At 35.2% G+C, this 16722-nt stretch overlaps 1 protein-coding gene across 1 annotated transcript in view; it reads left to right on the top strand.

Annotated features, from left to right (window-relative positions):
• The window catches only part of AP3B1 (adaptor related protein complex 3 subunit beta 1), a 452161-nt gene that overhangs the window by 435135 nt on the left and 304 nt on the right, over window positions 1–16722 (top strand). Inside the window, exon 26 of the mRNA XM_007943446.1 lies at window positions 3851–3989. Within this exon, the coding sequence (XP_007941637.1) occupies window positions 3851–3989 (139 nt within the window). The remainder of the gene's footprint in view (window positions 1–3850; window positions 3990–16722) is intronic.

Genomic DNA, 16722 nt, shown 5'->3' with positions numbered 1-16722 from the left:
TGAATAAATCTGGCAGCTGTTTGCTATGTTTAATAGAGCAGAAAGGCTACTCTGAATAAAGCTATTTGAAAATTTGTTTATATGAAGTATTTGTAAATCCTTGCAAGTCTCTTGGCATTTCTGTATCATTCTTTCTGTCTTCCTGAATTCATTCTTTGATGTGGGACTTGATGCTGGTAAATTTACCACAGGTTTAAAGCATCTTCTCAATAGCATCTTTTCAGTTAGAGATTTCAGCTGGTTTGGTAATAGAGGTCTCAATTCTCAACTTTACACATGTATTTGTTTGTTATTCTGCTCTAGGAAGAGCTTAGCTTATTTCTCAAATGATACCTAGAAATAACCCACTCACTGACAGTCTTAAATCAGAATACAAATCAGTTTCCTCAGATTTTATCAACACAAAGTTCTGGAAAGTAAAATGTAAATAAACATAGAAGTGTGTATATGTCATTACCTACTAGGTTTAACCTATTTTTCTGCTTTAAATAAAACTAGATTACAAACTTAACATCTCATTTCACACACACAAAAAAAGGTATAAATAAGAAACATGGGAAATACAATTCATTTTTATACTAAAATGTGCATAATTTAAAAATGTGTGCAATATTAAATAAGAATGCTTAGTACAGAGTGTACATATTAATACTTTTAAAACAAGTTTTATATCAAATACATTAAAAAAAAAAAAAACCTACTGCCATCAAGTCGATTCTGACTCATTGGGTTTCTGAGGTGGTAAATCTTTTATGGAAGTAGATTGCCCAGTCTTGCTTCTGTGGAGTGACTGGTAGGTTTGAACCACCAGCCTTCTGGTTAAAAGTCAGATGCCTTATACACTGTGCTACTAAAACCCCTTTATCAAAAACATAGCCTGATTTTTTTTTTTTTCAGTAGTTGCATTTAGGGTTCCGTGACTGAACAGGCATGTTTATAAGGTTAGTAGCCAGAGTACTGAATGAAAGATTGGTTTATCCCATGTATTGAAGGTATAATAGTCATATTATGGACCTTCAGCAGAGGCATGATTTATTCATTGCTATGAGTTTTGCACATTGTAAAATTGATTAATAATCTAGCTGTGGGCACTTTCATTACTATAACGTGCACTCTCTTTTTTTTACTTTTTAAAAAAGAGTTTGGTTTCTTGGGGGAGTTTTAATTGTAAGAGACCTCAGCTGATTGCTAATTCCGAACTGCCTCCTCTTACTCATTTTCTTCTTATGAATTAAATTGCAAATCTAAAACTTAGAAAACATTATTTTGTTTTCTTATATATTATTTGGTTTGCACTATACTTGTAGCTTATTAACTTAACTTAAATGCTATGCACTGCCTTCACCAGATCCTGATGGAGCAACAAATCCCTAACCTAGCCATTTAAAAACATTTTCCCAGTAGTTTTTACTTTCATTATGTGTAAGCAGGCTATACAGTGTTTCAAAGTCTGAGTTTGTAGGTGAAACTTTTAATGATACCTCGGCATATTTTTCTTTCTTGTTAATTTGAGAATACCTGATATATTTTCATTTAGAAAAATCTCTGGTTTAAGAAACCTAGAATGTTTACTTAATTTTATTATGATTTATGCATCCATCTTAGGGGTTCCAAGCTAGCAAGATGCTAATTCTTTAAATGGTCAGACATTTACTATTTTCTGGCCCTTAACTACCACAAGCAATCATATTTGATGCCCCTTAATTAGAGCACCTTTTTTTCTTTCCAGGTTCTTTTTCCACCTCAGCAATCGAGACAATACATTTGCTTACCATGCTGCTCTCCTAAGTGTTCTTTTGCATGTAAATTAATCTTGATTCAGTTTACACTGTCATGCTGAGTGGTACAAATTGCCTATAACAATAAAACAGCATGAGTTAAAAATAAAGGGGGGGCGTGGGAAGGCAGATTGAATGTGTGCCTTACTTGATAGGATGTTACTTTGCTTTATGCCAATACATTAGCTGACGATAATGAATCTTCTGTTCTGAAAAGCATGGTTTAGTTGATTTTTTTAATTTTACTTCAATGGAGCAGTACCTTGTCTTTTATAGAACAAGTTAGACAAACCATTAATGACAAGAGTGTTAAGGTTAAATATGAAGCAATGCATTCACTTCTCTGAGTGCTATCCATCTTTCCATTTACAGGAGCTTGACAAAAGTACTGGCTTTGTACAACATTTCCTTTAATTACATGCTGCGGGAAACAGGCTTTTAACATAAACATAGTTGCATTCATTTATTCAGCAGTTGCTCTTCAATAGAGCTTAATGGAGAAGGTTTAAATCCTAAATGAGTACACACATCTCTCAGCAGTGTTATGTCAGCCACTGTGCCTTACTTAAAAGCCGTGTTTGACTGCTTGTGTGGTTTTTAAAGCTTTTGCCTAATGTTGAAGTAAAACAGTCCAAGACAGAACATAGTATTCCCTGAGTTTGAAAGTGGTTAATAAAAAGTATTCTTTGTTAGAAGCAAGATAGTTCTATTTACTATTTGATGGCATATGTCTTTTCTTTTTTTTTTTTTTACTGGTAGTCTTTAATATCTTCATAGAGATTTTGTTAAATTTCAGGTTTTATGTGCAATAAATTACTGAATTAAATACACAGGCCTAAAAGTACAGGCCCTTTGAAACCATGAAATCAAATATTATCATTTTTCATAAGTTTTGTTAACTATTATGTACATATTATGCCTCAAAAGGTTATCACTTTTAGTAGATACCTTCAGGTATAGATTATTTTTATCACAGATACAAATAGATTATATTCATTATAATTATTTTGTTCTTTTTAACCCAGATACTGAATTTCAGTCTTTCTTCCAAATGTTTGGTGTATTATTAAATTTGTTCACTGAACATTTCTATGTGAGTGGCATGTTTTGTGTTATCTTAGTATGGTTTTTATTTATGATTTTGTTTAACTTGGTTTCTTTTCTAAATATTATTTGAAATGTCTCTGGGATTTAAGATTTTCCATTCACATTTTTCTTGTTTTCAAACTTTTTGCTTCAGAAACTTCGGTTGGTGTTTTCATTGGTAGCTATAGTTTCATTCACTAAGCAAATACAGTTATCTTTAAAAGCAGCCTAGATACATTGTACATTGTTTAGAACCACATAATTGTGACTTTCGTTGTTGAAATAACTTTGATCCATTATATTGAGACCAGTCATCAAGTCATGCCCCTGGTAGTCACAGAATCACTTTTGTTAGTTCTCAAGCACATTTGGCAATGAGAGAGCTCTTTGAGTGAAAAGAAAAGTGAAAAAATAAATATAATATGTATAATACGTATACTTCTATACATGCGTATGTGTATGCTTAAACAGTAAATAGTTTATATAACTCAGATTGAGTATATTTTAAAGAGACTGAGAGTTCATCTTTGTGCTTCCACATTTTTATCCTTATAAACCCACTGCTAATGAGTTGGTTCTGACTCATAGCAACCCCATAGTGTTTCCAAGGCTGTAATCTTTATAGGAGCAAATTGCCTCATCTTTCTCTCGCAGAGCCGCTGGTGGGTTCCAACCACTGACCTTTCAGTTAGCAGCCAAGCACTTACCCATTGCACCACCAGTGTTCCTTTTAATCCTTACGGTACCTAAAAATCAGATTCAATAAGAGAAATGTCCATTTTCACACATCTTTCTATGCAACGAGAATGTTTTAATTTTTTTCATAAATTATAATTTATTTTGATTTTTTGATAATTGTAAATTATGTTCTGGAGTGGTATTTATTGTGTTGAATTTTTTTTTAATTTTGACTATGAGGTTAAAAATGTTTTAATGTGATGTTCATAAAGAAATTAGTAAAGGGGAACCTTCTTTTGCTTTTACAGGAATGCTGACAGGAATGAATGAAACTTCTGCTGTAATCATTGCTGCACCACAGAATTTCACCCCCCCTGTGATCCTTCAGAAAGTTGTGAATGTAGCCAATGTAGGTGTAGTCCCATCTGGCCAGGATAATATACACAGGTAAGTTCACTAACAGATAATGGGCAGTAACTTGTCATATACAGGTTAACCACTGCACCACCAGTGCTCCTTTTTATCCTTAGGGTACTTAAAAATCAGATTCTTTTTTTTTTTCCTGACTATATAATTGGATATATTGCAATTATATACCAATAAAGCGAAACCCATTGCAGTTGAATAGATTCTGACTCAAAGCATCCCTATAAGGACAGAGTAGAACTGCCCCACAGGGTTTCCAAGGCTATAAATCCTTCCAGAAGCGGACTGCCACATCTTTCTCCCACAGAGTGGCTGATGGGTTTGAACCACCAGTTACCAATGAAAACACTAACCAAAATTTGTGAAGCAAAAAGTTTGACCAAACTTGGTTTGGGCTAAGACCTTCTTGCTTATTTCATAGCATTCTTAATGTATGAACTTTCCTGAAAGACACAGGAGATGTGCCCACATTTTATAATAGCTTGGTGATGTGTAAAGATACCTTTGTGAGATATGGTTGAAACAAATTATTTCAATAGATTGAGTGAATTTCCAGGAAGAAGTAACTTGTAAATGTAGAGTTTATAAAGTTAGAGTTTTTACTTGGAAAGAGGGATGTTTGGGCACTCCAAACTGATTTACTTCTGATAGCTATCCCCTAAGGCTGCTTCCAGTTAATGAGAAACTGCTAGATGGCTAACACAGGCCATCTAACACAGGGTGGTACACGTGATTTATGCTCAGCTACTAAACTGCAGGTTGGCAATTTGAGCCCACCTCAGGGGCACTACAGAAGAAAGGCCTGGCAGTCCGCTGCCGTGAAGATGTGAAGATTCCAGCCCGGAAAGCCCTATGAAGCAGTTCTACTCTGTAACACATGGGGTCATCATTTGTTGGAATCGACTCTACAGCAACAGGTGTGGTTTGTTTTGGATTAGACAAGCAACCTGGGCTAAATGCAGCTTTTGTTTCTTCGATCAGAAGTATCTTCACCAGCAAGCATCCAAAGCATGAGCTCCAAGTCATTTGTCCTAAAAGGAACAGAAAGTGTGATTAGAATATTTGTCCTCTTTGTAGTCTTATGAAAGTCAGTGGCTTTAAATGACAGTGAGTATAAAAATAATAATTACGTCTTAAACAAGTGTACAGTTGTTGCATAGTTCTCTGTGAGCTTCATTATCAAATACTATAGAGAATAAGTTTGGAGTCAATGGTAAGTCCTTCAGACATTAAAATATTTTATGTTAACACAGGAAGGTAGATTTAAGGAGTACTAGAGGTGAGTTAGGAGCTCTGGTAGCGTAGTGCCTAAGGCATTTGACTGCTAACCAGAAGGCTGGCGGTTCAAACCCACCAGCCACTCCTCAGAAGAAAGATTGGGCAATCTACTTCTGTAGTGATACCACCTCGGAAACCCAGGGAGGGGTCGCTATGAGTTGGATCAGACTCCACGGCACATAACAACAACAACAGAGGTGAGTTAGGAGCTCTGGGGGCACAAGTGGTTACAACACTTGGCTGCAAACTGAAAAGTCAGCAGTCAAACCCACCAACTGCTCTGTGGGAGAAAGATGTAGCAGTCTGCTTCTGTAAGGATTTACAGTCTTAGAAATTCTGTGAGAGTTCTACTCTGTCCTGTAGGATCACTGTGAGTCAAAATCAGCTCAGTGGCAGTGGGTTTAGGGGTAAAGGAGATTTTTGTCCCATCTCTGCCATTACTAGGCTTGATAATCTTGGACTCGTTATAGTCTGTCCTTATGGGCTTTAAGTTCATCATCTGTTCATGAATGATTGACAGGGAAAAGAAGGTGGGTCGAAACAAAATTCTGGTAAGTATGGAAGAACATTGAACTTGACATCAGAAGAACCAAGTTCAAGTTTTTGTTCTGCCATTATACACAGTTGCCTAACTTTATTCTGCTAATTGTGACAGAATGAAAACTTAATGTGCTATTCAGAACACAGATTTACCTGGTACTCTTGTTTTTTTAAGACAAAGATCTTTAAATAAGTTACTCAAGAGTCTGATGCTTCAATTTCTTACTTTATTACAAGTCCTCTCTCACACAGAGTGGTAATGAAACAGGAAAATGAATGTAAAGTCATCATGCTGGTACCACCAGGCAAATACAATCTTATCTGTCAGTTAATTTTATTCAGATAGAGGGAAAAAATGAACAGAAGCCTTTTCAGTGAAAACTAAGTTTTCTCTTTTAATTTTTTTTCCTGCTTTAAGTACTTTCTCTCCCCCTCCATCCCCAGGTATTTTTCTCTAACAGAAGTTGTTTTGTTTTATTTGTGAGTCCTTTCAATTACTTAAATTACTAAAACACCAAAATGCCATACATCAATTATAATTTTCAGCTTATACAGCATAAAATTTAACCTGATACATCTAAAGTGCAGCAACACTGCTGTCTGGTTTAAATGTGATCTTTTGTAATGCCTAAAATGACATAGGGGCACATTGTTTATGTCGGAACTTCTTGTTTTGTTTGTGTTCATATACAGATTTTTTTTTCTTTTTTAACTTTTCTGAACGCAAACACGGCCTTTCAGATTTTTTTTTTCCCCTTACAAGGAAAAAATTAAATTACCTTCTTAAAACCAAAAATATATGAAAGCTGTTTTCCTGTTGGGCGATTGACTAAAAAGACACTTCACACATTTGTGTAATTCTTTGGAAAGCATAGTTTGCCAGTAACTTGCCTGGGTAGTTTGGAACTTAGAGCCTGTTCAAGTGATTGAAATTACAATTATAGTCAGACTTGAGTATCCCTGCTAATAGAGGGAAGACGCACAGCTAAGAACCACTTCTGTTTGGCAGGGCCTCATACACTTGCACAGTATCTTGGCATTCTTCTGTGTTAGGCCTGTCATCAGCAGCGGTGTTTGGCTCTGTTTCTTGGGGAAGGAGCCCAAGTTGTATAGTCAGAAGAGAATAAAATACCTGCAGGGAACTAAGAACAGGCTGTGCCACCTTAACTTGCCTCTCGTACTTAACTAACTGGAAACTTTGGCTTTTGTAGTTTGGCTGTAATTATGTTCTAAAGTTTAGAAAGCTTCAAGGTAACCAACACGTAGAGTTACTTGTATTTTTCATACAGAAATTGATAAAAGTTATTATCCTATATAAATATGAGCTCTGGTGGTGTAGTGGATATGCCACTTGGCTGCTGACCAGAAGGTCAGCGGTTCAAACCTACCAGCTGCTCTACGGAAGGAAGATGGGGCAATCTACTTGCGTAAAGATTTCCAGCCTCGGAAACCCAGTGAGGATCACTGTGAGTTGGAATTGATTTAATGGCAGTGAGTTTGTTTTTATAAACTCATAATTTTTTGCCATTTTTTCATGCTCAGAAATAATTCCAAAGTATTGTTAATAAAAGCAGTACCAGTGCTTTCCTTAATTTCATTTAAAATGAAATGTCCACAGTTATGTTTACATTAGAATAACAGATATTAACAGTTTACCACTTTATTGAATTGTGTTACTGTTTTTAACTATAGTGTTTAGTATCATACTACCCAGTGAGATTAATGAGTTTTATATATCTAAGCTTGTGTATTATTTAGCTGTTAATGATAAAATTGAAATCCCTGTGAGATTTTAGAGTGAGATCCTTCTGTGATAGTTGCTTTTTTGAGTTTATAAAGAGTAAGACTAAAGTTAGTGTCATATGTATTAATGTTAATCGGTAGAGGATTATTTTTAAGAAACACCAGATATGAAAAGCATTTTGACTGTTGACATTGTAAGAAATTATAAATTCATATTCAACAAATTATTCTTGGTTGGAGTATATTCTATTTAATTTTTTAAGATCTCATATTTCTAAGAAGTCTGTTTAATAATTGTTAGTATTTTCTTTCTAACCATTCAGTGAATAAAGTCCTTACTGTCTAGTTTTGGAATAATTTATTGCAACTACATTTTTAAATCTGAATACTTCATATACTAAATACCAGGTTAAAAATTTTCTTAATATAAGAGTTGCCTAAGAAAAAAATGAATCTTCATGAATATGCAGATGTATATATTGGTATAAAGTAGAAGTTTTAATTGAGTACTCAGTAAAGAATGGACCTTAATACATCAACAGAAAATAGCCCCAATTAAGGAAAAGTCAGTTAAAGGAGCATGACTTTTGTGGAATTCACTTTAAAAACTGGGACCATTTGTTATATAGTTAAGGGGCTTTGGTGGTGCAGTGGTTAAGTACTTAACTATTAACTAAAAGGTCAGCACTTCAAACCCACCAGCCACTCCACAGGAGAAAGATGTGGCAGTCTGCGTCCATAAAGATTGATAGCCTTAGAAATCCTATAGGGCAGTTATACTCTGTCCTATAGAGTCTCTATGAATAGGAATTGACTCAACGGCCAAAAGTTTTGGGGAGGTTTCCTATATAGTTAACGACTTTAAAAGATCAGTTGAGAAAACCTGCCTATCGTTAGATCAGATATGTTTAGTTTTGGTTTTCTAAATGAATGATATATCAGAAAGCCAATCTGTACTGCAGAGAAAACTTAGCTTTATCTTCTTTTCTGTGGTACTTAGTTTGAAAAGTCTTCCCTTTAAAACAAAACCATCTTATTGAAATCTACTGAGTGAGGTCAATATGCCGGTCTGCAATTTTCCAAATTACAGTTACCACATAATAATGGGTAGTATAGAAATGAGAAGCTTAGTCATCATCAGAAAGCATTTATTAAAAATATTTTAAAATATGCAGTTGAATAGCTTCATTTCCTTTGTTAGGTATTCATATTAAAATATGTACAAGATCTATGTACTATAAAAGTCTAAACATATATTATTGAAGATGATATTCATAAACTGATACATAAGTAAAGTACATACAAAGGGGAGAATGAACAGCATTAAACCAGTGTATGAATAGACTGTGAAGAGGAAAAAGGTCATCATTTAATGGGTTGTAGGGGGACTACCATGGGAATCCTAAATTCATCCAGGGCCGGGAAAACTTCTCTTGTGCTCCTCTGAGAAGGAAATCAAGGGAAGGGGTAATGCAATAGGTTCATATTCAGCGATGAAGAAACTGAGCTGCATTTACTTTCATTATTTTGCTTGTCCTCTGATAATAGGTGCTAACAAGTAGTGTTGCTGTTGTTAGTCACCATCAAGTAGATTCTGATTCATGGCGACCCATCTGCTCAGAGTAGAACTGCACCATAGGGTTTCCAAGGCCGTGACCCTTCAGAAGCAGATTGCCAAGCCTGTCTCCTGAGGCACCTTTGAGTGCATTCAAGCTAACAGTCTTTCAGCTGGTACTTGAGCACTTACCCATTTGTGCCCTCCAAGTGGCCAAGGAGGAGTAAATACAATGACTAAAAAGCTGTTGTTGTTGTTGTTGTTGTTGTTGTTGTTGTTGTTGTTGTTATTATGTGCTGTCGAGTTGGCCCTGGCTCATAGTGACCTCTCCTTGGGTTTCTGAGGCAGTATCACTACTTGAATAGATTGTCCAACCTTCCTTCCGAGGAGTGGCAGATGGGTTTGAACCGCCAGCCTTCTGGTGAGCAGTCAAGTGCTATAAATCTATAGCTTCAAAATCTTTAAGATTTTGTATGTAAGAATCATATGGAAGTTTATACTAAAACTCAGATTCCTAGGATCCACCTCAAAAAACTTGACTTCACTACATCTAGGGCAGAGCCCAGGAGTCTGCATTTTATCTAGTACTACAAGTGGTTATAACATATATAAATGCTCCAAAATCCACACTTTTAGGCTGCCCTAAATTACTAAGAGTTAAGGATAGCCACATGACACGTTTTTAAATATCTTTATATTTATCTCCTTTTTATAGTTTGTTCATTAAAGGATAGCAAGAGACAAGGTATTTTATTTAGTTTTTTTCTGAGATCTATCTCATTGTGCACCTGCAAGATAGTATATTGTTGCTTGTAATAGTGTATTACAATGGTGTCTATGAAACCATCTTAGCCCATAAGTAAAAGTTTGTCTTTCAGGCATTCTCAGCCATTTCACATGTTAACCCAGTTTCAGAAATTCTGACATTTGTACACTGTAGTATTGTTGAAAAGAGTTGTCACACTACCTACTCATTTTGCCCTTTCATGAACAACAAATTGACCCTATAAGGGGAAAATGTGATATTTGAGTGAAAACAGAAAGCCTTGTCTCTGCCAGGATTCTATTTTAGTTCTTAGCTTATTCAGTGAAACTCTACAACAGCTTTCATTATTAACTTGCATTCAATACTTATATTCCATTTTTTTCCCCTTGAATATCTTAATCTTTGGTTTGAATTTTGTTTACTGTGTCACTTATTGAACTTGCAAATTTTGAACAGATATGCAACTTGTGAATAATTACAATCTTAGTAGAATAACTGTTGTTCTGCTATTGGCACTTAGATTCTTAACTATTAGGAAAGTCTGGTGCTGTGAATGAAACATGGTATCCATGGCAACCTGCAATCAACATTCTAATTTATCAACACATTTAAAGATAGTTTATTTGTTTCAAGTTTAGAAAAACAATCTTGTTATTTAATTAGAGTGCAGGTAAAGGACAACTTGTTTTAATTTCTAGATCTTAAATGAAACAGTATTGTGTGTGTGTGTGCGTGCGCGTGCATGTGTATATGTGTGTTTAATGGTTATTGATAGGAGAAATACCCTTATATCTTAGTGTTTCTATCCTAAAAGATCTAGATCATTGAACTTCTTCATTCAAAATCTTTTGAAGATGTTCTTTTTGACAGATTTTGCTCGTGTAAGGATTACAAACAGTCATCCTTAGTAGAATCTCGAATATTTCCCTTTCTTCTTTTCTTAGATTGATAGCTATTTGGATTAAATTTGTTTACTACTTGTTTAATTTCTTTTCTTCTGATAACTACAGAAGATTAAAATGCTGAATAATTTTGAATAACCATATTGAAAACAAATTTTGCTGATCAAATAACATTTGCTTTCTTGGTGCCTAATTCCATAAACCTTGACACTACATTCACCCTACTTCATCTTTCTTAAAACAAATTTTTTTATAAACAGTTGTTAACGTAAAGATGGCAAGCTTTGACCAAAGACAAATTTTGACCAAAGGTTTGTGGAACCTTTTGAGTCCTAACAGCAGCGTTCTCGCGCAGGTTGGTGATGTCCACTAGAGGGCAGCACTGCATCTTGATCTGGCCGCGTTCAACTCTGCCGCCTTAGTGAGCAGCGTTTCAATGAAAAACAAATGCAGATCTCGGCTAATTTTTACACGGAAAGCAGATTTGGACATTTCAAAAATGACCAGACTGCACAAGTTACACCATTTTTTATTTGAGTTTTATTTAATGTCACCATTTCTAAGGCAATACCCTGTAATAGAACAGTTTTCCTAATGGGAATATTTAACTATTTCATGTAAAAATGAAAGAAAGGTTATTCTTGGTGATTTTCCTTCTGAGTTGGCAGTTTTATAAGGAATCAAGGCAGAAAGAATGGGGTAAGGATTTGTTTGTTTTACTATTTGGTTTTCGGGTGTTAACCTCCATTTACCTTACCCCACCAAAGAGACACCAAACATGCTCTGGATAACTAGAATGCTTTATGTCTTCTTTGAGAAAGTATACGTTTGGATTTTTTTTTTTTTTTTAAGCTTTTCTGATTAAAGCAAGAGAATGCATCACTGACCTGGGTATGAGAAGTATTTATTATACTATCTCTAAAGGTTAGAATACTGAACAGAAAGTTCTAAATTACAATGGTAGCTTATTTTTTGTTTTAACTTTATTCATCAGAATTTTAAAGGAAAACATTACAATATTATTGGATGCTTTTTATTAAATAATGGGGAAAACACTGCTTTCAATGAATTCTCTAAACTTGAATTACATTTAAATAGGTTTTTCTTTTCTTTTGCTATTCAGTAGTATAATGAGCTTAACTTTAAAACACAATTTTATAGTTAACAAGCCAAATAGGATTTTTTACACATTGTAAAATTTGTCTGCCTGTTTAAAATGTTCCATATTAACTTAAGGTGATATGGATTTCCGATTTTAAACCCTTTGGAAAGAATGCTCCAAATCATCCTACTTTGGCGTTTGATTTTAGGAGGCCCATTCAGACCAGTATTTCCTACATATAATCATTGTGCGACTTCGTTACACATTTGTCAACTTTGGACTAATTATTTCTATACAGCTAGGGCAGGGCACCGCATCTTGTGATCGTCTTTCTTACTAATAGGATTCTGTCTGCTTCAGCAGGCAGTAATTGAAGGCTTCATGTACAGAGTAGAAAAAAAAAAAAGTTTTAGCCTGAGTGGGCCATTGTCACAGCTTCTGGTAACCAGTAGAATAGAAAACACAAGAAAATTGAACTCAGAATAGAAAAATCAGAAACCAGGAAGGACCATCCAAGAGAAGAAAAGGCATGTCTTAGAGCTGGTGCATCAAGTGTAGCAAATCTGATGCAGCGTAAAAATCTTTATGTTTGTGAATACCCTGGAGATTGCTGCAGGCTCTCAGACAAATATTTTTAAATTCATTTTATATTATTAACATTTCCATTGTTAGGACCATTGAGTTGTAGTGTTTCTCTTCCTTTAAACAAAAGAGCTTTTTATGGTCCTTAGCCAGTTTCTCACATATCTAAAAAAGTATGATTTAAGTGCATGACAGAATAAATCCATGAATTGATAGGTAATATATTTTATTCACATTTCTCTTATTATTGACCTGTTTTCGTACTCCCGCCAATTATTGAGAGAAAATAACTTTTGTAGATGAGTGGTACAGACTTTCTTTTAGACTTGGCAACCAGCTTATTTTTTTTCCCCCTTACATTTTAAGAATTCTTATTATGTGTCAGATTAAATGTCAATTACTAAAGAAAATAAACAAAAGACATTTAATAAGATGTAATATAGATATATCAAGGCAGTTTTACCTTCCCATTTGGTGATACAAACGTGACTTCTTAGTGGTAGAATGAAATACAAAGCACCTAAATAGCATCCTTTAAGTGACATGGAGCCCGTAATACACAGGCAGTACGTTTTTAACTGTCTTCCCACTTATTCTCATTTGTGAGGTTGCTGATTTTCGAGGTTGATTGGGCTCCCAGTTGTCCCTCCCTCATGTTTCAGCTCCATTCAAGAAGGTTTGGTATTCTTCCTCGTACCTTCATTGCTTCTCTCCTGAGGAAGTATGTTTATGATGGGGGGGAGGGGCTTAACATTTTGAAAATCTTTAAAGGCAGAAATTAAAATGTGTTATGACAAAGTATCAAGTCAAGATACTCTGAATTACAGAATACTACAAAAGTCAATTACGGTATGTTTTAAAGGGAATAATCTTAAAGATTTTGGAATGAAATAAAGTACACATGTATTAGACTAACAGGAGAAGACTTAATCTATCTGTTGACTGATTAAAAACAAAGTAATAATGGTGCATTTTTGTATATATTAAGATAATGTGTGTGACCTGGAATCAGAATGCTTGGGTTCAAATTTCTGCTTAACTACTCAATGGCTGTGTAGCCCAGAGCGGATTCCTCAATTTCTACAGACCTCAGTTTTCTCATATATAGAATGGGATAATAATAGTACCTGCCTCTCACTGTCAAATATGGTAATACAAGTGAAGTATTTGCTACCTACTGTCAGACACACAGTACGCATTTAGTACATGGTAGCTGTTACTATCATGTTATTACCATGGAGATCTAAAACTTCAGATGCCTTCTGAAAAAGTTTTGTCACAATGAGATCTTAGTTTGAGACCAAGTATGGAGGTTCTTGTGTCAGCCATTAAATTGAGTGTAGCAGTATTTGACACAAGCTGTCTTTATAATCAATGTTTCATATAGCCAACAGCTAGCTGTTGGTCATTTATTAATGAATATTCTGTCCACAAGTATCTTTTAAATGTGTGTTAAAGCATAGCCTGTGTGAGAGTTAAATGATTATTAAATTTGGGGGGTGGCTTTTGCTTAACATGGACCAAAACAAGCCGATTGTAATCATACTGTGTTCCAATTAAATACATCCTTTTTGAACTGTGAAATGAGAATGTCAGAACATCTGATCTTCTCGTCTTCTGGTTTAAAACATTGCTTCCACCATTTGTGCCCACTAGAACATAGAGACCTAGTTAAAAAAGCAGTAGCTTTTACACCAGCTAACAGGTTTATTCCTGGAATGATTTGCTTAGCATGTTTCTGCTTCACTGTAAGCAAATGCCTCTTTTCTTTCATGCCCCTATTCTTTACAGTATTAAGAATTTTGTGGGAAATGCATTTCAAAAACATGTGCAAGAAACAACTTTAACCTCTTTAAACATACTGACACCAGAATTGACATTTGTCTCCACTGAGTGGATATGACTGTATTAGCTCTGAGTTTATAATAGAAAAGAGGTTAAAAAAAAACCTTCCTTGGGGCTATGCAACCCTGAAATTCAAACAACAGTGTTTTTGTATTCCTATTCAAACATAATCTCTTCCTTTTGGTCCCAAGGCACAAGTGTTAAGTAAATAAAAGGACTAATAGGACTTGCTTATGTAATTATAACCCTGTCAGGAATAGGGACCTTTGTTGAAATATTTGTTGAATGAATTACACGGAGGGAATGACCAGATCTGTGGGAAAAGTTGCATAGATGAATGGGATAAGAACGCCACCAAGTATCATTTGGGGCTGATTTAAGAGAAATATAGAAACGGGACTCTGCTATGAAGCAGAAGAACCTCAAAAATTTAGACAAAAGAAATGCATAAACCTGCAAGGGGCAATAGAAAGGCCATTCCAGGGCTGGTGAGCCTTGTGTTCTCTCAGAAATGAAATTAAGGTGCCCGCTCCTGATCTCTTGTGTGTAACTCTGAAAAGCAGGTTGGTATAAAAGCTCTTGTGAAACATTGATACGATTTTTATTCTTAAGCTGGCTACTTAAAACTGCTTCAAAAGTAGGAACACTTTTCTGTCTGAGTCCTTACTGAGTCTTCAGCATGTTTGTAGAGAGTAGCTTTCCAACATAATATCCAAGTAAATGACTAGCAAGGTTCCTAACACATTGTCAGCAAACCATTAGTTAGCATTTTAAAATACAACTTAAAGGTGTTGGTAATGTTTTTAAATGAGTAGAATTAGCATATATGTTTTACTTTTGATGCATTATTCTAATTATTGTTGGGGAAACTGATTTTCATGATTCTATTTAGGCCACAAAATGACTTGTTAGACTTGAAAAAAAGAACCTAATGTGTTATGAGATCTTGATGTCATTTAAAAAAAAAAAAAAATCCTCAAAAAAGAAATTACTTTTCATTTAAAGAGAATCTGCTTCCTGCTTAAGTGGCTAATATTTTAATTAAGTAAGGAGTGAAGTTTTTCTGAGTGTCTCCTGATAAACTCCCTCTTTTATGTTGATGGTAATTAAACAGATCCCTGAGGACGCGGTGGGCTCTGTGCAGGGCCCATGCTAATTGTCAGACATGAGACACTGACCAGTTGGTTTGCTCTTGAATAGTCCACAGCGTGCTGTCAGCACAGCAGTTTTATTTGTATGTATTGTGAGCTGTTGTCAGGGCTAACTGGGTGCCATTGTGGCTGAAGATGTTGCGCAAATTGAGGCAGATGGCTCAGATTCAGACACGTGTCATACAGAAAGGGGAAAGGGGATTGGCCCTGGAAAGTGGGGTCACAGCAGGTCACAGACCTGCTCTACACTTGTTAGTGTTTTCAAAAGCTCATGTGCAGCAACTTTGTTTTTCTCCAATCATCCTTGCAATCAAACTCCCTCCCTAAAAAAAAGATGTGGAACACACTCCATGTGGAAAATGGAGGCCTAGCAGGTTACCCATCATCTCCCCTCATGTCTCTGGGGCTTGACTGTACATGCAGAATGAATTAGCAGGATTGACAGAAGTTCATTGTGCCTCCAACGGCTTTTCAGTCAATTGCAGTGCTTAAAAGGCTAGTTTTGCTTTTAATTCCATGTAATTAGTAGGTTCTTCATGTCTTGGAATTTAGTAATGGAGCATTAGACCTGAAGTTTCCTCTATTACATTCTAAAGCAAAAAGAAAGTGGGGGGCGGGAGGGGGGGCAACAGGATCTAATGTTCTGAACATTAGAAAGGGACATGTGATGTTGCACTTGGCTATCACATGATTTCGTTGCATGTCATCCACATTAGAGATGGAGTTTGAATATTTTAACATGAATGAATTCATTGAAACTTAATAAGAGTTTTATAATATACATAAAATTATCTAACTTCTTGCATAATCATTTTCAGATAGGAGGAATTAAAATTTCAAGCTCTTTGAGAAAGGTACCTTTTCTTAACATATCTTAAAAACAAAAATGTAGTGGTTCAATTTAAATGACCCTATGCATGGTAAAATATTAACTAGCAAAATGAATGTTCCCCAATATATTGTAATGGAGAATTATTCACTTGCATCCCTTGTTCAGACTAATAAGCAAACTAGATTTCTCTTTTCTTGTTCTGTTTTAAAGATGCACTAAAATTACCTGCTTGTGGTAAGCATGGTGCTGGGCAGTTTATTGATTTTTCAGAAAAATGCTTGGCTTTGGGTTTTTGGCAGTAGGGAACCTATAATAAATTATTTCATTTGAAGGAAAAAAGTTTTTTTAAACCTATTTGAATTTATGTTGTCTCCTTTTTCCTTCCTCATGATAAAAGGTCTCTCTCTTGTTCTCTTTTTTTTTTTCCTCTCCCTCCCTCTCTCTCTCTCTCTCTCTCT

Source organism: Orycteropus afer, unplaced genomic scaffold (assembly GCF_000298275.1).
Source record: "Orycteropus afer afer isolate SDZICR_OR568_19922 unplaced genomic scaffold, OryAfe1.0 scaffold00107, whole genome shotgun sequence".
NCBI lineage: Eukaryota > Metazoa > Chordata > Mammalia > Tubulidentata > Orycteropodidae > Orycteropus > Orycteropus afer.
The sequence above is the reverse complement of the archived record's forward strand: the minus strand, read 5'-3'. Positions and strand labels throughout refer to the sequence as shown.